This window comes from Pezoporus flaviventris, unplaced genomic scaffold (assembly GCF_033815535.1).
Source record: "Pezoporus flaviventris isolate CSIRO_AGI_PZ_B2104156 unplaced genomic scaffold, CSIRO_AGI_Pfla_v1 ptg000031l, whole genome shotgun sequence".
In the NCBI taxonomy this organism is placed as follows: Eukaryota; Metazoa; Chordata; class Aves; order Psittaciformes; family Psittacidae; genus Pezoporus; species Pezoporus flaviventris.
In genome coordinates, this window is record NW_026892579.1 from 46,470,959 (window position 1) to 46,495,430 (window position 24,472).

Consider the following 24,472-nt stretch of genomic DNA (forward strand, 5'->3'; position numbering starts at 1 on the left):
CCAGCAAGCAATCTCTTGCACCCCTGGTTTTGCTCAAGATAAGCCAGCATTTCCTCCACAGATCTATGAAGACACTGCAGGCTTTTTCTCCTTGCCAATATTGTCACATTAAAGAATTAGGCAAGGGAGGCAGCGAGCGCTGGTGGACATTTTCATGACAAGAAACAGCAGCAAAGCAGACTGCAATATTGTTTTAGCTGACTATAGGAACTACATCCAGACCACCGTCCCCTTTAGGCACACGGAATGACAGGTAGTGCATTAGTTCGCAGCTTTTCCAAAAAAAACCAAAAACTTATTCCAAGAAACAAATGCCTACAGTTTACCCATGGGTATGGAGTTAGTGTGTCTTTAAGTGCTTTGCTGGAACTGCAAAATGAAGGAGTTCAATGAATCAAGCCAAATTCCCAACCAGTAAATATAACTTATGACAGAGCCACAAAGAGATATTCCTTGGCGAAGTTTAGACAGACACCTTTGAGACAAAAGGCATGAGCCTACTGCAGAAAGGACTTTGTTTGGGGCCTGGGGAAAATAAAGTGCCAATTTCCAGATGACTATCTGGCACTAGCTAGCACAAACCAACTGTATCTGCCAGCACTTAACTGGCATATACTTATTTTCAACATCCTTTCTGCTTTGTTGATGTTGCCTCTTCCTTTTTCATGCCATTTGCAACACATCATTAGATTTGCTGCAAACTTGTGGGAGTAAATCATGCCCCTGGGGTTGGAACCCCACCAGGGGTGAATAAACCTCCTGTTCCCCAGTCAAATCCCAGCGGTGCCTCACATTTCATGGAAATGATCAGCAGTTCCACTATCAAAACATTCACGCCTTATGTGTAATATTTATGATAGGAGTTTTTAGCATTGGGTTTTCCCCCAAGAAGAAAAAGAGGAATAATTAACAGAAATAAACCCAATGAGAAATTTCCACATTATGAGTATTATTTTCTCAAGGCTTTCACAGGAAAGTAAAAGCTTTTGCAAGTAATAAAAGTTCTTGTTAAACATCTTTTTTTCTTTCTTTTGGAAATGGAGTAAATTATGAAGCAGATTGACTTTAAAAAATAAATAGGACTATAAATACTTAAAAGTCTTTGCCTTCCTCCAGTAACTTAATATGAGCATCCTACTTTGAAATAAGGGAAAGTTTAGTTCATTCACAGAAAGAATAAAGCAGATGTGAAGTTTTTCCGTCAACTTAAGTGCTGCCTTAGTAAGGTGAGTTGTTCAACTACATTAAACAAACATTTTAGTCAGGCATCACACAGGAAAATAAACAGTAGCAGAGGAAACATGAAAATATTAAAGGCTGTTATTCTTTGGCCCCTTTTCCTGCAAAGCAGGTGATAAAATATTACTGTGTTTCCACAGGTAAGGAAACATACTCTTAAACACTTTGTAGAAATACATATTACGATCATCACTTAAAATGTCAGCAGTGGATAGGACTCAACTGTGACAGCACACAAGAGCCTGCTGAGAAACTCTGCAGAAGCAGAGATTTAGCACACCAGGTCAGGCTGCTGGGCTGCTGAAAGCAGGCTCTGACCCTTGGCAATGCCTGGCAGTAGCTAGTTCAGATATAGGCAAAAACCATCTTGTAAGAGAGAACTGTAGAGTTACCTGATTTCAGGAAAGACGACTTCTCCTGAATCCTAATTACTCAGATGCTAGTGAGAGGGAGGGAGATTATCTGCTGTACCATTCTGACCACTTTCTGCCCCACAGAGTATCAAAGAATGACCACAGAAAGAAGAGAGGAGGCCTGCTGAGCTCCGTTGTCCTTGCCCACCTGTGATACACAACACTACACTGTACACATTTAACATTATTTAATGTAGATGTAATTTACATACTATGTCAGGAAATTCTGTTCTCCATGAATTTTTCTCTAGCTATACATCATGTCTGAAATTCTGTATGTATTTAATCATAGAAGTAGAAAAATATCATTGAAATTATTTCTGCATTATAGCCAGAAGTTATCTAAACCTTATTTTTTACTACCAGGGCTTTGATTTCAGCCAGCTTGGAAAATCAACTTGAAGATGTACTGCTCCAGCTACAAAGATCTGCACAGATGTCCAGTAGCTTTGGGGTGGGGGGAGGGAAAGCTTTAATCCTCCTGCCCACTATAAAAAATGTAGGCATAAGAACGCAAGGTGCTGACTGAAATCCTTTGCAGTATCAGTTTCTGTCTCTAATTTAAAGTGCACTGCATGCACATCAGCCTGTCTAGCCAATGTGGTTTGTGGAAGCTGCTCATGAGTAATGTATGTATATATAAGGTTAGTTTCATTCAGTGTGCAAGGCTGCTCCATAAGACAAAAGCAGAAGAACTCTGCTTTCTGTGCTGAATTTAGAGGTGCTCATAATATCTTCTGCTACTTTTAGGAATTAAATTTTCATTTCAGTGCAAGAAAATAACAGCATTTTAATTTTAAACAAAGAAATGTACACTGAATTTTAGCTATGTGGCTATACAGCTTTTTTAAGCACTATTTAGAATCACAGAATCATAGAATAGTTAGGATTGGAAAGGACCTTAAGATCATCAAATTCCAACCCCCCCTGCCATGGGCAGCGACACCTCACACTAAACCATGTCAGATTTAGGGGGCAAAGCAGTCTTATTTCACCATACAGAATGGGATTTACCTCCTCTGCTTTCTGGTATCTAGTAGAGAGAGGGTCCCTTTGCAGTCACTAACAAGAAACAGTTATCTGTTTCACCTGTGATTCACCTGTCCTGCTTTAGATGCCAACTATTCAGACAGCATGATGTCCAGAGTGGCAAGGTGAACACCACCCACAATGTCATATTTAAAGTCTTTCTGATTACGAAGAAAGAATTGGAACAGAAACAGATCTCAAGACATGACAAGTCCCAAAGTTGGGATAATTCAAACCCAGAAAGCAATTTTCCAGTTGGCTCCCTGGAAATAAAATTTTAAAATAACTTAGCCAATGGAAAAGCTTATGGCCCATTCTCACAGCAACTGGAAGCCTATGTTTCACCAGCTTTTGATACAAATGCATCTCACAGATGCTATTTGACAGTTCTGCAAATTTTATCCTCCAAGAAAGCTTTTTACTCCATGGCACTTCAGGGATGTACTTTTGCCATCCTGTGCAGTGAACAGACAGAAGTACTTACTGCTGGGAGACAAGCCTCAATCCCTCAGTCAGGACTCCTACTTCCTACACAGTCATAAACATGCTCCATACAGGCATAAAAGTGGAGTGCCTGAAACTGCATTAGCTCTTTTTTCTCTGTAAAATGAGGGAAATGTAAATACTCCATGTGAAATCTGAATGTCTCCATACGTGTTAACAAGATAAAATTTTAATTCAAACTCTGAACTTTAATCTTAGTTCCTTGTCTTCTTACAACACCTCTTGGACTCTTAGAACCAGAAATCTACTCTCTCCAGCCTTCACTCTTGCGTCAGTCTAAACCCACCCAAAACCCTCTTTTCAGGTTTCTGAGTCCCCTGCTTCCCAATTGCAGGGCTCCCCTGCTCCCTGTGTAGGTTAAACAAACAGGGAGATTCCTCCAGGGAAGTCATGGGTTCAAGATCACAAAGGACACACCTCATCTGGGCCAGCTGGAGGTTTTTCTCACTATTGTGCTTATCTGTATCTTCACTGTCATCCAGACATTAACCCCTGACCTATGAGCCCTCCTCCTGAAAAAGCCTTGTGGTGTTTACCCATTATGTAATGTCTGTGCTTTTGTGGAAGCTTTACAGAAACAAATGGAGGAAGTTTGCCAGTCAAACGGCTGGACAATAAATCCTGTCCCGTGTAGATAGAATGGATTACTGTCACCCTAAGTCTGCTACTGGCATCTGTCACCAAAGAAATGTTTACAAATTTCAATGTGCTGCAGTGCCAAAGTATTCCAGCACTGCAGGACTGTACATGATTTGTACAACAACCACTACAGCACTAGATAGGGGTAGCCTTGTTTTGCTAGCCTGAATAAACAGAGTGACAATGTTTCAGATAACTCAAGGTCACTAATGTCCAATTTTTCTCACTAGGTTCCTGAATACAAGTACCCAAATGCCAGTTTGTTCACTGTAATACTTTTTCTGTCCTAAAATATCCTTTGGAAGTTAATCCTAGTAGTTTTCCTTTTGGAAGTTTAATCCTGGTAGGTAAACTACTCTCAGACCCCTCTGCTTATTTGTGATAGTCCTTTTATTATTTATATCCTGTCTTCCTATCCTTCCCTACAATCCATTTTCTTTACAGTCCCTGCTGTCTCTTCTTTTCCTATTTCCCTTTTGGGGCAAGATATTATATTATGTCCTTCTGCACCATGTCATTGCAATGCTGTGTGACTGCGGTTTCTCTGTATCAGCAGCGATGAAGCTAGGACAATGGAAAGATGAGTTTGCATAAGAAGCTGGAATAAACATAATTCAAAACAGTGAGACAGGTAGTTAATATAATTCTTCCTTCACTGAGTCTTTCAACCATGGGCTTGATTCTGCTTCCACTGAATGGAGCTTTTCACTCTCAATGTCAACAGGAGTGGCACTTGGTTCCGCTATAATTAAGTTTTCAAATCTCATTTCCTTTCAGAGGAGAGAAAACATTGTTGTGACTAAGCTTTGGATGTGGTAACAAATCCCTGGCAGGTTGGTTTGTTTTAACAGACATATTAGTTTTAAGGAAATTTTTACCATCTTTTTTGCCCTTAATCATAGCTTTTATTACAATTACAGTAATGCAACAGATGTAGATGCCAAAGGCAACATGTATACTTTTAATAAGTTGACATGCAACCTTCCTGGAAAGTAGAAACAACTTCCTTTGCTGAACGTTTGTGAACCTTATCTAGCAGTTTATTTAGGGACAAGGAATTGATCAGAAAGACATTTCCCACAATTCAGAGGCTTCAGAAACTCACAGATGAGCAGTCCCATAGGACAGACTCGGTTGTTGTGCTAGGTTTAGTGGATTTTTGCTGAATGGTAACATTTTCTATTGTCCACAAACAATACAATAGAAGGTTAACAGGCGATATCCAGAAAGCACAAAGATTATTAATCCACACATGTGGTCCTGAGTCACTGGGCTGTAAAGCATCATCAGTTTCCAAAGATGAAACTGAAGAGGAATTCTGCTTGAGAGAGATGGTATTGCAGGCCCAAAGGAACTCGTTGCATCAATAAAGCCTATTTATGCAAGTTTTACAAGACACTGGCTCACAGGGGTTTTCACTCTGGTGTAATGAATTCAGTCAACAAATTGAACATATGCAGAAATCACATACTATGAGTAAACAGCCTTCAGCCTGGTTTCTTGTCTTCATTTAGTGTACAGCTTGGACACAGATCAGACACTGGCGCACACAGACAATTACAACAGGCTGACATGCACACATCAACCAGTCTCATTCACCTTGGGACTAAAGAACTTGGAGAGTCAGGCTCCAACAGCAGCACACAAAATCCATTCTGTTAAAATTATTCCTGCCACTGCTGTGGTCTGGGCCAAGCAGCACTCACAAACAATGGCTGGCCATACTTTTTTTGGAGGTTAATGCAGGCCAAGGACCATTTCCAATACAACCCTGGAAGTGGATAACCTGTTTTGAGAGGTAGAAGCTTATCTGTGGGGACCAGAGAAGGATTCCTGGCTTGTGGAGATGTGACCCTACAGACTTTCACATACCTTTCTCCACGACTAAATTGTCAAAGGAAGGAGACTGAAAGAAAGGTGTATGTATGACTGCATGCTTGCTTTCTCAGTCAAAAAATTACCATAAATTAATAGGAAACCAAGCAGCAAGCCACAGGGTTCCTATCAGAAATTTACATTATCAACCAGAAGCCTGATTTTGTCAGGCACAGGGTACTTTAACGGAGAGAGGTCTTGTACAACATAAATGGAGCTGTCCAGGTTTGGTAGTAAGAACCCTCACTGCTCATTCTGCTTTCTGTCTCTGTACAGTCCTACAGCAAGCCTCCAGTACAGACCAACACATCCACAGATATCCACAGAAGGTAAAGGACCTCGCTGCAATCACAGTTACTCTGGCACATCTGTTTGGACAATTAGTAGGTAAAGTTTAACTGATAGAAGACAGAGCACAACTGGAAATGTAGGAAGAATGTGTTTTTACTACTATTAACGCAATCAAAACTTCCTTCTTGCTATTATTACTGTGTTAGCATGTCAATTCTATTCTAAATTATTTTCAACTGCTAACTTACCAAAATTCCTGGAGTATAGCACAATCCACATTCTGTTTTTTATTCTAAACGTAACAATTATGTCTGAAATTATTCCTTTTCTTAAAGTTGTTACTGTTGCTAGAATGTGCAAAATATGGGTACAATACGCAATGCAGGAATGTTAATCTTCTTTCTCCATATGCCCCCAAAAGTGCTGAAATTCTTCTGTGCATAAAGTAACTTCTACATGTCTTTGCAGGTTGAAGGTCCTTTTCTGAGCTTACCAGTATTCAGATGACAGAATTTATACTGCCGCTTAAATCATAGCTTAAAAAAAAAAAAATGAAAAATGCAAAGAACCCTTTCTGAAGCTTATTACTGATTTATTTTCATCATCCACTATGAATGAAAGGCAAAAAGTAAGCAGGCATCAGTAACAGAAAACTACATTGTAAAACAGTGTTTTAATCACATATGATATTATTAGTAGTATAGGTCAGTTTTCTTAAGAAAAAGATATTCTTTGGGAAAATATTTTGTTAGTTTCCCCTTAATTTTTCTTTTTAATTGACTGATTTGAGATCTTCCTGTGCCTATGGTCTTCATCTGAAAAAAACATTAGACCCATCCTTCTTCAAAACTTATTCATAACGCTTTAGTATTCAGCTTTTGCCCACAAAACTACACCAACATTTACTAAACGAGAACAATACAAAAGTAGGTGTAACAAAAAAAAAAAAAAAAAAAAAGGTGCTCACCAATGCAGTCCACGCTGAAGAGATTTAAGGAGGTTATTATGGAAGATTCATCACAGGTCTTCATTCCCCGCAGAGCAAACCGCACCAGGGAGGCTTTGGCTCCCTCTGGCAGGAAGGACAGCAAGTAAACAGGCATGTACAGAATGTAGCGAAGTTTGCACAGCAAAGGGGTCATGAGCTTTCCTTGAGGGGACTGAGCCATACGCTCTATTGTTGGAAACAGCAGCACAGAGCGAAGAACCTGTCAGGCCATGAGAAAATTACCGTCAGCAGCGTCCTACAGCACCATATCCCAGAATAGGAGACTGAATTTTTAACTGAATGAAGCTGGGTTTCCAGGCACATGGCACAGCAGACATGTAGGCAGGCTGTCTGGTGGGCCCCGGTTAAAGTTTTTACGAGACAAAGCAAATAAGTACGCAGTTATGAAATAATCAGTTTTATGGGTAAGAAGAGAAGTGCTGAACAGGGAGTAAGTGCCCAGGCGTGTGAGCACAGCCAATCGCTCCAGGAAGACAGTGACCCCACCAGAAGGCACTCACAGAATCGCAGCAGGGTTTGGGTTGGAAATGACCTTAAACTCTTCTCATTCCAACCCCCACCCACAGGCAGGCACACCTTCCATTAGGCCAGATTGCTCAAAGTCCCACTACACAGGAATTGCCCCTTCAACCCCAGCAGATTTCTTATGCCAGCAGAAGTACATGGCTCGGTTTCACCTGGTAAATTGTTTTCTCTAACTCAATCAACTACACAAATTCAAAAATGTCAGCCACTGTGATGGTGACTTTACAGTTTGACAACACATGGGGTTTTCAATTTGCAGTTCAGTATAGCTAAACTTGGTCAGAACAAGAGTCTAAGCGCACAGCCCCCTTCACTAAGATGTGTACAGTGGTGCACAATATTGCTTTTTATACTTTAAAATGAAATAGACATTCTAAAGCTGGTAATTATTTTATGTTATGATAATAGAATACACTGTAGCCTTAAAATAGCATATTAATTAAAACCCCACCTACACTAACCAAAAGTGAATTAATACACCTACTTTCAATTAAATTTCAATGTTAAGATTAAATGTATCTTTTAGAAGGATACATGCCACTTTTTTCTAGAAGTAAAAACACATTGCAAGAAATCATATAGGAAAACACCTCAAAGACACACAAGCACAGTACCTAACAGAAGTATCAAGCAAGTAAAGTAAGAGAGATTCTGAATACTGAATTTGCAGATAATCAGGCATAAATTGTTGTGCTTTGTTGGATATGTCTGCTTACTGTACTTATCATCAAATGGGTTGGGTTGGAAGCAACCTTCAAAGGTCACCTAGTCCAACCTCCCTGCAATGAGCAGGAACATCCTTAACATGCCCAGAACCACATGGCCTCGAATCTTATGCATTGTGCAAATTAGATTAATATTTTTGTAAAAAATGTTTTAAAACAATTGTCTTGACTCAGATGAAACTCAACTGATGTATGCTACTTGTGTGCAGCACCACAGGGCTCTGCAGCTATCCTGTGAAAGGAAGGCCATGCTACCTGATCCCTTAACTTGTCATCCCAAGGCCCTGAAGTCTCTACTGATTGCCCTTGGACTTGTCCCACCTTCATCACTGCCTGACTAAAAAATCAAAAATGAATAACAATCTGAGGGCCAAGGGTGGGAAGCTGTGTCTTCACATCTTTAACCAAGGCCCCAGGGAGGCAGAGGACATCCCCAAGATATGGGTCTGGTCTGCAGGCTGGGCCTTCTGTTCCCTTCAGTAGGCAGTCTCCCATGACAATGACCTGTCCTTTTTTCTTTATGGAGGCAGTTCTGAAGGCCAACTTAACATTGGTGACACCTTCAAGCTGGATGAACCACTGTCCTCATTACTGTTCAGTTCCACTTGCAGAGCCTCATGCCTATTGTGTGAGGGAACCTGGGGAGATGGGGATTCAGGGAGACATACCTGCTGCACCAGGCAAGAACTTGTCACCATCATCCCCTACCCCTTTAGTCACTGTGTTCAGCCAGGCAGAGAGAGGACAGAGGATGGGATACATCATCAGTAACTTGCCATACTGTACTTTCTACAGTATTTTAAAAGCAGAATTTGAAAGTGCTATTTATATTGACTACACAACTATTTTAAGAAATCCTTCTATGTCGTGGCTGATACCACTTTGGTTTTAGACAATGACAAATACATTCTCAGGGAAACCAACCCTGGGCCTCTTTTTATTAAAGGCAACCAGCAGCTGAAGCACAGGAATGCAAGACTTGCACTAAATTATATGGTAGTTTTGTAATATTTCAGCTAGGAGCTGAACTCAAACTGTTGTGATCTAAAGTAGACCTGACCTGCGTTTCCAGGCACACATTATTCCTTTGACATTACAGTTCATACAGGATTAGTTGCTTGGAGTGCTGTACTAACCACTGGGGGAATTTGCTAAACCTTGGAAGAAAAAGGACAAAGCAAGAAGGCTGTTACAATGTTCTGTGCGTTCCTGCATTTTTTAATGGCACACACATTTAAAAGATGCAAGACAGTGGATAATTTTATTAACTTTATTTAATTCCTTACTTTCTTTAATCTTCTGCAGACAATAGAGAAATTTAAAATTTCTATTTTTCAAGCACTGCTTATTTTTTAGTTTACTGCTAGATTTCTGAGACAGGATTTTGAAATGTACATTTGACTGCAGAATTGCTTAAAGATGTAGTTCAACTTCTTTGCAACACAACTGCAGATAAACCAGATTTTACCTATTTTATTATAATGACATACATGTTCATTAAAAAGTACATCATATTTGTATCTTCAAATAAATGAAGTAGAAATACACAGGTAAAATAAAGGAAATTAATGAGATTCAAATGCTCAACAACAGTTAATTTTTCTACTTTTCAAATGCCAGGATCTTATCGATATACAATTTCAACTAGCTGAAATCAGATAGGTGGCACAGAATTATATTGAAGTTACAATTTTCAGGAATACTATAACAGCAGTAATTCTGAAGATGGAGGACAGTGCCTATCATAAGCACCACATGAGACCTCACCTGGAGTATTGTGTGCAGTTCTGGTGTCCTCAACATAAAAAGGACATGGAACTGTTGGAACAAGTGCAGAGGAGGGCCACAAGGATGATCAGGGGACTGGAGCACCTCCCGTATGAAGACAGGCTGAGAAAGTTGGGGCTGTTCAGCCTGGAGAAGAGAAGGCTGCATGGAGACCTCATAGCAGCCTTCCAGTATCTGAAGGGGGCCTATACGGATGCTGGAGAGGGACTCTTCATTAGGGACTGTAGTGGTAGGACAAGGGGTGACGGGTTAAAACTTAAACAGGGGAAGTTTAGACTGGATATAAGGAAGAAGTTCTTTCCTGTTAGGGTGGCGAGGCACTGGAATGGGTTGCCCAGGGAGTTTGTTAATGCTCCATCCCTGGCAGTGTTCAAGACCAGTCAGGATGAAGCCTTGGGTGACATGGCTTAGTGGGAGGTGTCTCTGCCCATGGCAGGGGGTTTGGAACTAGATGATCTTAAGGTCCTTTCCAACCCTAACTATTCTATGATTCTATGATTCTATATTGTCACACCTGTGAATGCCATGGTATACCCGATTAAGTAATGTGTAAAGATTAACAACCCCTTTATTTCTGGAAACCCTTCTCAAAATTAACAATAGGAGTTTCCTGTGATAGCAATCAGTCAAAATACAAGAAAAAATTACATGTAACTAGAGAGAAAAATCCAGATTCACCAGGTTTAAGTGACCTCTAATTCATGCTGGGGAGGGACTCTTCATTAGGGACTGCAGGGATAGGACAAGGGGCAACGGGTTAAAACTTAAACAGGGGAAGTTTAGATTGGATATAAGAAGGAAATTCTTTCCTGTTAGGGTGGTGAGGCATTGAAACAGGTTGCCCAGGGAGGTTGTGAATGCTCCATCCCTGGCAGTGTTCAAGGCCAGGTTGGATGAGGCCTTGCGTGATATGGTTTAGTGTGAGGTGTCCCTGCCCATGGCAGGGGGGTTGGAACTTGATGATCTTAAGGTCCTTTCCAACCCTAACTATTCTATGATTCTATGAAAGTTCAATGATTTTTACTGGTTAAGCACATGGGAAAAAGAGCTGAGCAACTAGAGACACAAGTCACAGCAACTTGAGTAGATCCAGGGTGTACTGAAAGTTGACCAGTGACTTTCCTGAAGGCAAACATGCCCTGTGCCCAGGAGTCGCTGAGAGTTGTGGGTAGTATCACCTATCGCTGCTATGCTTTGGTCAACCCACTAAAACCAGTACATGTATTCTGACTTTATACTGGAATTGTCACTGTTGATTGTTGTGACAATAAGCAGTACTTGTAAAACCATCATTCAACTTAACTGTTATTTATTTAACATGCTATTAAATTGCAAGATTTCAACACTCAGGATGACGCTTACATTAAAGTTCAATGGTTAAGGCATAGATGTCCTTTGGGTTACTCACCAGACAGCTGCTTCTATTTTCATCATTAATTTTTAACTCTTTAAATTACGTAAGACTCAAGACCTGAATGGTTCAAGGGACTCTAACACAATGCAGTGTTTCAGAAGTTGTAGATCATTTTAACAATAAAGTCTAATATTATCTGCAAGCTCTTCACATGATTTGATGTGGGTGCCAGGGCAGCTCCTAGTCCCTGGTCAAGTCGCATATATGTATCATCACTGAAAAAATGAATAAGGCATGGCCTGAGCATACGTTCAGAAAACAAACCTCCCTAGAAGCCAAATACGTTCTGCTCTTTATCACTCCAACACACACCACAGCAGGAAGGTGTGGGGACTTTTGGAGTTTCACTTTTGTCACTGCTCATATACCTTGATATCTAGAGTGATCAGATCACCAACTTCGAGTATGTATGACCGGCACAGTAAATTTTACAACACAGAGAAAAGAGAAATTACTGATTTCACAGCAAAGTTAGCCCTCAAAGCAAGGAATATTAAATTCCCATTCCCCAAAAACTTGGCATTCACCAAGGAGATTTGTTCAGGCAGGATCCCTAAATGAATATGATTCACTCATGTTATCATTGCTTCACTTAAAGAACAGAAAAAAAGCTTCCTCCAAACTACCTAACACGAAAAACACATTCCTGTACATTTGGGCTTTCTATTCAGCTTTTAATCTATCTAAAATAAGATGATAACATGACAACTGAGTACCTTCAGGTCTCCCCTAGATAATGGCTATGTCAACATGTGTTTGGATTTGTAGACACAGCTGGAAGTTTTTTCAAAATGAGAACAGAGTACAAAAAGCCAAACAATTAAATATGTAATTGCATCACTGCACAATTTAATAGTCTCAACCACACCAGCAAAGGATTTTTGTAAAATGTCTAAATGTTTTCCTTATAAAAACACCAGAAGTATGTGAATCAGAAAAAGCCCCCACAGTAGTATTTTTCATTAGTGCCTTCTACTGAAAGAGCCAAAATGTATTCATCAGCACCAATAAAAAAAAAATATAAGCCTCAGAACCTGCGCTGGTTATGCAACTCAGAGCCCATGAGAAATCGAGATCAGATCAGCAGGCAGAAGGAAGCAATCTATTACATTTTATAACCGACCCATTGCACCAACCATTGCTCTGTAAAGAAGCATCCAAGCAGAGTTCTGCAACTCGCCTGTAGACCCTGTGGCCAAACACCCTGCTCCACAGCAACAGCATCATTATGTGCATGACTACAAATTCCAGGGCTGTAAAGAAAATGTGTGAGGAAGTTTTGTTTAAAATTCCTTCAAAACTCTATGAAAAACAAAAGCTGTTTCTCTGTCAAGAGTAACTTCTTTTGATACATATTTGTTCATCCCATGTATTAGTTTGTTATTCCTCTTGTGTTGGCAGAAGAAAAGCTATTACCTGTCAGGTGAAACACAGTAAATTTTTCAAAGATAACATAATGATGCACTTAATGGTAATCTATAGTCTGCCCTCGACATGGAATGCCACATGAATCACAATTTGTTTTACTCAGTATGCAGAAACCTGCAGGCAAAACAACGAGGGTCACGGAAAGTATTCCTTGCTTTATTACCACAGCTGTGCTAAGTACAGTTCCAAGAAAATGCACAGGAAAAACCAGGCAATGTTGGCTTCAGCTTTCCTCTCACCAGAGCAGGACTTTCTGGAATTGCCCATTCACTTTGCTCAGTCACTAATTATACATAACATAGTATAGTACAATATAAGCATGCTTATATGCACAGAGCCGAGCTATGGCCAGAAGAATATGACTGGGTTTGTTATGGCATCAATACAGAAATAACCTAAGCTTTATCATATCAAAGGCATTCATTATTGATTATCCTGCATGATTTTTTACCTCTGGATGACTTCTGTATATAGAAAGAGGTGAAACCAGTAGAAAATATTTCATCACTTGTGATTGTGGCTTCCAATTTGCATTGTAGTCTCAGTACTGGTGAACTAAACTCGGCTAGGATCTAGGCTCCAGGACTAAAACTTTTTAGTATGTTCTCTGACATGATTTTCACCAAAGCCAGCTAGAACATTCCCAGATGATGTCTGGCCACAGGTTAGAAAATAGTGCAGACCAGGAACACCTCTTAATAGAAGATGTGTGTGAAGCAATCATAAGTGGCACTAGGAGGATATGAGTAGGCTTTGCTACTGTACTTTGCCACTTGCTGTCAAGAGCCACAGGATGAGCCCTGTTTTGTTTTATACATAAAATTAATTTGAACACTGGAGTATCTACCTCGTTCAATTAGAAATACCTCAAACTGTTCAGAATGATTTAATAATTGATTCTGTCAGGTTGGATGGGGCTTTGAGCAACCTGGCCTAGTAAGATGTCCCTGCCTGCGGAAGGGGGGGTTGGAACTAGATGAACTTTAAGGTCCCTATCAACCTAAACCCTCTTATGATTCTACGCTTCTAAGTAAGCTTATATGTCACCCCTGGCAATCATATACAGATCCTTCCTTCTGTTATCAAGAGATTATTAATCAGATGCTCAGCAAGTAAAGAATAACCAGTGACTAAGTCCATATGTGTACATAAATTTTCAGCTAACAGAAAATGCTGTCAAAAAAAAACCAACACAGAGATCAGTGCCGATGGAGAGTTCCTTTGTGATTTCAAATCTTTGATGAATTTATTGTGAAAATGACACACAAGTTGGCATCTCGAAGATTTTCAGTAGTATGGGGAACACTCTGTATGCTATCAACCAGTGGTCAGTCTTTACTGCTTTCAAGGAACGCAACTGATGCCATAGAAGCTACACCTCAAGATAGAGTAAAAAATATTTCTTGAACAACTATGGGAAAGTCTGCAAACACGAATTTAGGCACTGAAATGTAAGATATACTTTATACTTCCTTTTTACTTTATATTAATAATTAAATTTCATGCGTACATGTATATGAGTAATATTTGCAATATATAACTTAAATATCTGAACTTACATAATTATAGATGGTGCAAAACCTACAGCAACCATAAAAAATGGACTCTCTTTGCTTTTCTTAGTCCTTTGCACTAGCTATTCATATTCACTAAAAAATACATAGCTTTCCTGCTGTTACTTATTTGGATGGTTACTTCAGATTTAATATGTTCATATCCAGAAACCAGTTCCAAATTTCCAAATTTACTTAGATCGTTCTGACCCTTTATACATATTGCATTCTAATATAACGTACATAACTGCATGATAATTCTATTTTTCCTTGTATTTACTTCTTGTAATGTTTATAGAAGACACTCCTATATACATTCACTGTTTAATGAGCTTAAATGAGCTAAGGTATCCTGAGCCTTCCTAGCCTTTCTCTCTGCTTATTTCAGTCTGAATTCTTCCTTCTTGAACACAGTTGGCTAGAAATTACCTTGTTTGATAGTACTTCCACTTTTCTGTCCTACAAACCATATCATGCCAAACTAAAATGCAGGAGTTCTACTGACAGTGACATACATCATTCATCTTCACAAAATCACTGAGGAAGACCCTTAGCCCTTTACTGTATACTTTGTTCCTACACACATGCAGTGAGAAAAGCAGTCATTTCTTAAACCTCACGTGCGAATGAGATGTGTAAGAAACACTAAGTACAGAGAATATGAAGATATCATTTTTAAGCCCCTCCTGCACACCCAGACTGTTAATTCTTACAATATACGTACAGCAGATAAGGCTGCCTCCTCAAAGTGCTCTGCTGATAACGATTTTCTTCTCAACCTTCTCACTTTTGTTCCTTGGCCAGATTTTCAAACTAAGGCACTCAAAGGTCAAACTAGAACACAGTCAGCAAAACCTGAGGCAAGGGAGAAATGGTAGCCAAGCTCTAATCAATGTCTCCTCTAGAGATCTGCAAAGCAAAGCAACTAGAAATTCATAACATACTTTTAAGAAAACAATATTGCCTTAATATTGTGTTGCATCACATCCTAAGCTCAGGTTGGCTGTGTGACAAGGGCTATTTTTTCTTGTTTGAGTGCTGTTGCCCATTTATCTTTGCCTGATGTCAGGGATGTCTCTGCCTTTTGGCATCTCATGTATTCTCCTTTGTTCATATTTAACTTCATGCTTTTATAGCTAAAATTATTTATAGCATAGTCTAATAGACTGGGATTCAGTTCAATAGTTCATTTCAATTCAATTCTGTGACTGCAGGTATACCCCACACAGACTCTTTCTCAACTCGACATAATTTCATGACTGTTACTGACCTTAAGGGAGCTGGTCAACACTGATATGTCTCCATTGCTTTGTATTACAAATGGAAGAACTTTGGAGACTACAATAAGTTGGATTCAGGGTAACATAAACTCGAACCACCATATATACAATGTTTTTAGCTATTTCTATCTGGACATACATACATACATACATACATACATAGTTCAGCTACATTGGTTCTCTAGGAAACAGTATACTTGCAGTATCTACTTCCATATACATTCCACAGAAGGTTTCTCTAACAACATACATACCAAACTTTCCCAAAGACCTCAGAAATGCATTATTTCCAAACATTTCACAGCAATAACTTCCTTCAAGATACAGGGTAATAAAAGATACAGGACATACTGATATTCACCTTGTGAAGTTATGCATAATCTTCAAAACCTCAGAGTATTCTACAGTGATATTAACTGCTGCAAAATGTAACATCATACTAAGAATGATTTTAACAGAAGATTAAGAAGCTTTATGGACAATGTTGTCCACAGTGATACGAGACGAAGTCACTGTTTGTAAATAGCACATAAATATGTGAGCTAAGAAACAGCTAATGACATTTAAGGGGAAATTCCTTTTTGTGTACCCTGGCTTTTAACTTCCCAAACACAATTTTCTTGTACCTTTCTTCCTAAGTATTCAAATGTAATACAATGGATCAAAACAAACTGAATTTTTATCTTTCCCCACTCTACAGGCTCACTTACAATGCCAAATCTTTTCCTTATTTTTCATGACTTAATCAGAGAAATATATAAAAAAAAAAACCCTTCAGAAGCATGTCCTGCTTTCATAATCATTAATATACTGAAGCACCTTGCAGGCAGCCATCCTTTGCTGTGCTTCTACAGACTATCCTGGAAAAAGAAGACAGGAATAGCTTAAGACATAAGTAGATGTTAACTTTTAGCTGATGCTATTCAATGTCAGGAAAACAGAAAAACCCAGGTTCCCAGCTGATGGAAAATGTCAGGACCCCCTTGAGTAAACCAACAGAACTATGCCCAATTTTTGTCAGCAGCATAGTCTCCTTAACCCAGATCTGTATCTAGGACAGCTTTGTTTATACTGTGTGGTAAAAGGAAGACAAGAATTTAGCAGAAAAAAAGCAATTTGTAGGATGCCTTGAAAATAAAAGTTAATATACCCGCTCACACTATTTTAAAAATCAACTTTTTTCCAGTCTATTTATTACTCACAGTCACTTACAGTTTCTTACATTCAATATATTCAATATTATCATACAAACTACACCTCCTTCAACATCTGAATTTGACCCACTATGTTAAAATTGAAAACTTGGGTTTACTTTTTTACTATTTTCTTCTACCTGATGATATAAATAGCGGCAATATTCTCATCTGTTTAAAATGCTCTACAGTGATTACAAGGATTTTCCATGTCCTGGCACCTTTCTTACTTAACATACATTATCCAGTTTTATTTGAAGTACATCTTTAGTGCCCCAAGCCTCCAGTGCTTCCTGGCAGTTCCATCTGGACGGAAACAAAATTCAAGGACAGAATTTTTTTAAATGCATTTCAAACTGTAGTCTCCAGTGTAACGACAAACGTAGTGCTGGGCACAATGATTACATCTTTCGGTATGTAGACCTGAGCGTCATTTGCACCAAAGTGAGGTGTGACTGAATTTATGTCTACTTTAAGGCAACTTTCCACTGACTTAGAATAAATTCAGTTTTGAGTCTTGTATGTTGGAATCCTGTGTCCTAACTGTTTGGACCGGCCATATGAAGAGTCTTTTTAAAACATAAATTGCAATCAGGCTTCTACAGTATTCACTTTGTGTAATATTATTAGGAGTATATTAAAACTTCCTCTGCAGAGTTTAACTACAGAAGAAGTAAAATTGGATGAAAATAACTCAGGATAAATCTTTCAGTAGCAAGAAAGTAAAAGGCATGGAAATCTTGGCAGCACCTAGCTTCAGCTGCTAAGCTGAAGCTAAGAAATCATCTTTGACAACAGCGGTCACAAGCAGAATAACCAAAAAGAGCCTAATGAGACAGCAGGGTGTCTGATATCCTATGGAATGCTTCTGGTTCTCTATGATTCCACCTACTGTGGAATGGGTGTGTGACCTTGCTCTTGCTGAAACTAGTGGCAAAATTTCCATCAATATAACAGGCCTTAATTCTGCCCCATGAATAAATTCTGATTAAAAGATTTTTTTTTCAATTATTGAATGACAGCCTACAGCCCACGTAGAACTCACCACCGACACAATATTCCCAGCTCTAGACATCAAGATTCTCTTATTTATTCTTGAACAGACAGATGAAGACCATAGCTGCTGTAAAACACTTATCATAGTAGTTACAGAATAGCCTCTTGGATTGAGAAGGGTGACCTTTGGCAAATAACTTTGAAATCAATAGGCTTTCAATCATACCTTTCAAATGGTTGTCAGTTATCTTCCTCAGTACCTGACTTCGATGCTGAAACATGTTTAATGGCAATGGGAAGGGGACCATCCACACCTCACCTTACAAGTGGGTCACAGCTCAGGAAACAACTATCTTTTGTTTCACATTACTTGAGATATTTTCCAGTAAGAAGTACTCCTTGAATATTTCCAGATGAAGCCCAGAATTATGCTAAGCATACAAATGCCTAGAGCTCAGAAGTGCTCTCTACAGACACTACAAACGATTTCTCAACAGGTCAGCTCTACATACTGAACTATTTGTGTATTATTAAAATATAAAAAATATTAAAACACACAGGCCGTTCATTACATTTACAAGTCTCACAGGGCTGAAATGCAAATTACTCTGTACTACAAATATTTGGGTAACTGAAGACTTGCCCAAAATGTCTGGATAAAGAAAGGAGAGAAGAAAGGAAGAAAGAAAGGAGCAAAAGAGGAAAGGAAGAGGGAAAGAGGGAAAGTAAGCTTTTTTATGGGTTATGATGAGAAAACTGTTCTCCCAAAAATCTGTATCTTATTGTTGGACTGAAAATAGTTTAATAGAGAAAATATTCATTGACAGAGCAGTATTTTACATAGAGTATTAAGCCCCATTAAAGGGGGCAATATCATTCCATCCACAAGGGAAGTGCCAAAGGAGACAGCCAAAATTTGCAGTGGTATGATAATACTGCCAGGGACGGATTTGTTGCTATTATGATTAAAGCATATAAACAGAATAAGATTAGGAGAGGTGAGAGTGAAAAGAGAGGAAGAATAGTCTATTGGTTGGAAGAAGGGCAGAGAGAAGCTTATGTTGGAATGCATTGTCACAGTTACACACCATAAAGCTTTCAGTTGCTCCCATTACATTAATGTCAGAATGCAGCTGCCACTTTCCAGGAGAAATTCTTTCCATTTTCATTTTGGAAGTACAGGGTGGGATTTTTTTTTTAGTGTAGCACTCCCATGAGATCATTGCATTGCATCTGCAGGTGCCCTTATGGTACACAGACTGGTAAATGTGATCCTTGTAGACATGATCTGGAACACTTACCACTTACAAGATGAAATATGCCACTTAAGTGGAGAGATGGCTCAACAAAAGGAAGTATTAAGAATTGCCTTGAACCAACTGCTTTCACAATCATAAATGCACAGCCATACCTACCAATACATCTCAATCTGTTCAGTCTAAGGAAAAGCAGCTGAATGAGGTGAATAAGAAAACAGCCTTACAATTATAACCTCATTTTACTGATGAAAAGGGAAGGCTTGATTTTACACCAATGGCTCAAGATCCTTGGACTTCTATTTTTAAGTACTGCACTTAAGACATTTGGAAGGGGTCTATTTCACCACTCACTGGTGAGTCAGACCAAAATGGCATCTGGTCAACCCAAGCCTGTAGCCCTACTTGTCTAGAAGGGTTAGCAGACAGATAAGGAAAGCTGAGCTGACATTTTATGTAGGAAGGAGTTCAGTCCACTACCATTTTAACTATTTAAAGTGACATATTTAATGGCACTTTATCAATGGAAAACAGAAGAATGGGTGAGGCAGGAAGGATACACTGAGACGAAATGGAACACAAAGCCAACAGAAGGAACATCTGAGATTCAAGATAAAAATCATACCCCAAAATCTTGTCAGACTACCAGATAAAGAGGAGAGAGGAGGAAGTAAGGAATTCTCTCAGTCAGCTCCTTTATATAACCTTGCACTCACTTTCCCAGAACTGCAAGCATTTTAAATAATAAGGGAAAAATACAAAATTCCTTCCTTTGCAACACTACAGACTTCTCCTAGCCTTAATTATTATGACAAATGGAATAGACACAGGAATCTGCTAAATGAGCAAAATTACCATATCTAATTCATCACACAAATAAAACTGGTCATCAGGTAGTAAAGGTTTCAGTGCAACTGAGAACAAGAATCTGGAGAATACCTTTCAATTGCCAAAGATAGATGAAAAGTCTGAACTCTGCCAGCTGCCATTAAAGGTCACAATTCAAATGATATTTATTGAGATCTGGGGTTCCTACCTTTCATTTCAGTAAAACAAAGTAGTTATACTGCTGTTTTAAAATACAGGAACAGAAATATAACATTTTCAAGAACAATTAGGACTCAGTGCATTCTACTCCTTATACAGAATTATGCTTTCTTACGGAATTTGAAATAGAGTAATGTTCTTAAAATTTTCCAGCGACTAAAACTGTTTTAACAAAGTTATTAAAAGCATATTTAATTGAACTTTCTTACAGGACTCCAAAGATAATAAGTTTATTAAATACATTTGTGGTTCCTGGACTTGCAATTGAATGTATACTTAACACTGAATTCCACATGAAAGGGAAAACTCCAATGATTTTTTTTCTCGAAATGTCCCAGTTAAGTAGACTTGTATCCAAACAACAGAAATCAAGTATATCAAATATTTATACATTTAAACAAATGGAAAAGGAAGTGGCTTTCTATTACATTTAATATTCAATACAACAGCACAAAGGGCTTGATTTATTCTCTAATCACAGGTTTGCAGTCACTCAACACATCATCAGGTATCTGAAAAGACCCCCTGCAGCATTGGCAAAAACTCCCCTAAAATAATTGGTAATCAAAGAAATACAAAAAAGATAGAGGGGAGGGGGGAGGGAGTTCTCCATCATTTATCTGCACCTAATTCACTAGTGTATTAAAATGCCCTAAATGCAGTGAATGTGCAGTCTAAGCTCAGAGGTCATATAACTGATTCGTATAATGTTTGTCCCTTTTTCCAATTCACTCCTGCAGTGAACTCTTCAAACAGGACACACCACTCCCAGTGAAGAAGTTAATGCAGAGGAATGCATTCTTCCACTCAAGTCTCTAAAGTAAGCATCTCTAGGCTTCACTGTAAACCACAGGGAATGAACAAATTAAAAATAAGGTAGAGTAGGAAATAGTTTTAATTACAACACTATCCTTTCTAAGTAACCTCTTCTAATTGAAAGATCCAAGCAAAGTTCTTCCCTCATTCCTTGTGTTACTGTACCACATACAATGAGAGGCAAGCGCTGATGAGAGGCAAGGGCTGATGAAGCAGTTGAACTTCTTTGTTGAGGGCTCAGGCTTGCCAGAGAAATTACATTTCTATATAGAGCTTCTATGAACAGATACCAGCTACTAAAGTGATACCCATAGTCAAAGTTTAATTACATGTTTGCAAAGTCTACATTCAAAAACTCCACAATGTCCCTTTACATGCTCTTTTCATGACCAATTATCCAGTGCCCTAATTGACTGCTTTCCCCTTTTCTCTACTCAATTTTAAAATAGCATAAAAACCGCTAATTTCTGGCTCTACTGTCTTCTGTAAAAGCATATTAATTGCAGTGAAAAAACAAACCAAATTCAATGTGTGTGTGACATCTTCATATTGAATTTCAGCCATTTGGTCCAGCTCTCTGAAGAGATGAGTCTCTGAGTTTCAAGTGCTATGTATATGTCCTGGGTTCAGCAGTAGCAGTCATTTTTCTCCTTCTTAGTAGCTGGTGCAGTGTTGTGGTTTTGACTTTCAGCCTGGGAACAGCGCTGATAACACCAATGTTTTTAGTTGTTGCTATGTAATGTTTACTGTGACCAAGGACTTTATGAGTCTCATGCTCTGCCAGGGAGGAGGGGAAGCCAGAAGGAAGCAGAGATGGGACACCTTACCCAAACTAGATAAAGGGGTATTCCATACCACAGTACATCATGCCCAGTATATAAACTGAGGGCAGTTACCTAGAAGGGCTAGATCACTGCTCTGTTGGGCTGGGTATCAGTTGGTGGGTGGTCAGCAGCTGTATTCTCTTCTCTTGTTATTTCCCTTATCATTGTTATTATTGGTGGCAGTAGCAGTGGTTTGTGTTATACCTTAGTTACTGGACTGTCCTTATCTCAACCTGTGGGAGTTACATTCTTTCGATTCTCCTCCCCATCCTTCTGGGAGTGGGGGGAAGTGTGTGTGTGGGGGGGCAGTGAGCAAGTGGCTGCATGGTTCTGGGTTGCCAGCTGGGCTTAAACCACTACAGTACACACATCTGCACACACAATTTCAAAAGATCTCACCATCCAGAATAAAAAGTTCTTTGGTAAATCTGGCTTTCAGAAGGGTGTTGAGCTCTTTTGAAAACATATGCTATAAATCCTAATTGTTTTTGAAATTCACTTCTCGTTATATGGTTACAATTCCTTCATTTTTATAGAATCATTTACTTAGTTATTACAATATGAATCCAAATTTTTGGAGACTCAAAATAACAAGATTTTAGTGACCAAATCTGTAAAAATCAACAGTACTTAATAAATCCTGTTATTCTGCCATTTACCATTCTAGCCATCTTTTTATTTTTAGTCCTTCATTTCCTCTTCATTCTCATGTTTTACTTTGGATTCTTGATGAATGATCACAGATTCTACTTTTCAGTTTATTTTTCTTCCTTTTCTGTTTGTATATTTGGCTATTTCAATGCCTTTTACCTTCCTAGAAAAAACAATTTTTATAGATTTATTTGAATTCTGACTACACACATCTGAAATCAGATGTTTCATTAGCAGTGAAATAAACACAATGTTATTTAAAAAATTTAGGCGTCCCAAAATCAAAATTATTGTTCTTATGTTTTCCTACTTTTAATCATCACAGACCAAAAACTTGGTGTTCATATTGTTTCTATATTCAACTAAGCAGTAAACAAAAAATGCTAAACAAGGTGACAGAAGTTGAAGTTTCAGTGAACATTATGAACAAACACGACTTTCCACAGAAAGTCTTGAGAATTAGTTTTTCCTCATAGAATCAATTAGGTTGGAAAAGACCTTTAAGATTACCACATCCAACCTTTACCCCAGGACTTCCATGTCCACCACTAAACCATGCCACTGAGGGTCTCATGCACAGGAGTTTTGAATCATGAGTTGTTTTCAAAATATATGTAAGGCAGTATTAAAAATGAGTAATATATCTATTTCAAAAGTCTCTTCTAGGAGGCAAAACAGAGCTTTAATACTTACTGTACCATAACTTTCCAGTATCTCTATTTCTATGAAAGACTTTTGGGAATCAAATGATAAGACAAGCTGACAGTGCCTTTGGTCTATATTGGGCAGATACAAAAAGAGTGGATTTAAAAATGAGTTTTCTTTAATGTATATCCCTTTTATTCCTGTGGTTAAGACTGTCATAATGCAATCTTTAAGCTTTTGTTTTCTAAACTGAGTTTTTATACTGACACTTTTTGATCAGATACTGAGCTCAGCCAGGCAAATCTACAACTCTGCTACCCCCTTTTCAGGTGGTGACCTGAAATATGACGAACTACAGATTCCATGTGGCTGGAATGAGCTAAGCCAGGCTGTACTAACAATATACAGAAACATAGCATAAAATAACAGTAAGCAGAATAAACCAAAGCAATTCAAGTCAAGATTAACTTAAAAAGCTTTCTTTGGACCAGATAGTCAGTCATGAGCTTTGTCCAAGTACTCTGACAAGCACCATAAGCTTAATCCAAACCTTCCATTCATTCTTCTTTGGTGAACTCTAGGTTTTAGGTTAAAAGCTTAAGACCCCAACAGTGATGACAGAGAAGATCTCGAAAAGGGTATACTTAAACAGGTAATAATCCTTCCCAACAGGAATCTTTCAAAATTTTACATATTCCTAATCCTAAAGCTTTCTGTTGCCAAAAAAAATCTAGAATTTTATAATTTTATGTTGGCAGCTTGATCCTCAACCTTCGTTATTTCTTGCTTGCTAATTCTACAGTTCTGAGCAAAACCAGGTGTGGATTGTATCATTTCGGTGGAAACTGGATTGTTAACTAGCAGGCAGTTATGTAATGCTGACCACAACAGTGGTCAACATAAGAATCAGAAGACGGCAACATGTCTAAGAGACTACATAATGTATGATTAAAAGCTAATTTCTCTGCATAAGATAAGAAAGCAGACAGACACAAGGTATATGTCAGGTGTCCTCACAGCATGACTGAAGACTATTCTTAAGTTGTAGATCACATGATACGTTTAGTTATTTGCTGATAATTGCTAGCTCATACCACTCTGGCTTGAAGCTAATTTTCTGTGACAAAAATTATATTCTTAACATGGAGAAAGGTCCACTCCTCTCCCTACAGAGATATTTTTTTTTTTAGGTTTGTTTTTGGTGGGAAGAGGTAGAAAAGAATATGACTGGGACCATTAGGATTACAGTCTGTCATCAAGCCAGTGAAAATAATGGTCTCTTTGGTGAGCTGACACTCTGAACACCATTCCACAGTTACCAGCTTTTCACTG

The 24,472-nt window shown here is 38.6% G+C and overlaps 1 protein-coding gene across 4 annotated transcripts in view; it reads right to left on the reverse strand.

The window, feature by feature from the left end:
* LDAH (lipid droplet associated hydrolase) overlaps positions 1-24,472 on the reverse strand; it is a 130,379-nt gene that overhangs the window by 39,697 nt on the left and 66,210 nt on the right. For all 4 annotated transcript variants that reach the window (XM_061460909.1, XM_061460906.1, XM_061460908.1 and 1 more), the window contains one exon: positions 6,958-7,198. In XM_061460909.1, the coding sequence (XP_061316893.1) occupies positions 6,958-7,198 (241 nt within the window). The remainder of the gene's footprint in view (positions 1-6,957; positions 7,199-24,472) is intronic.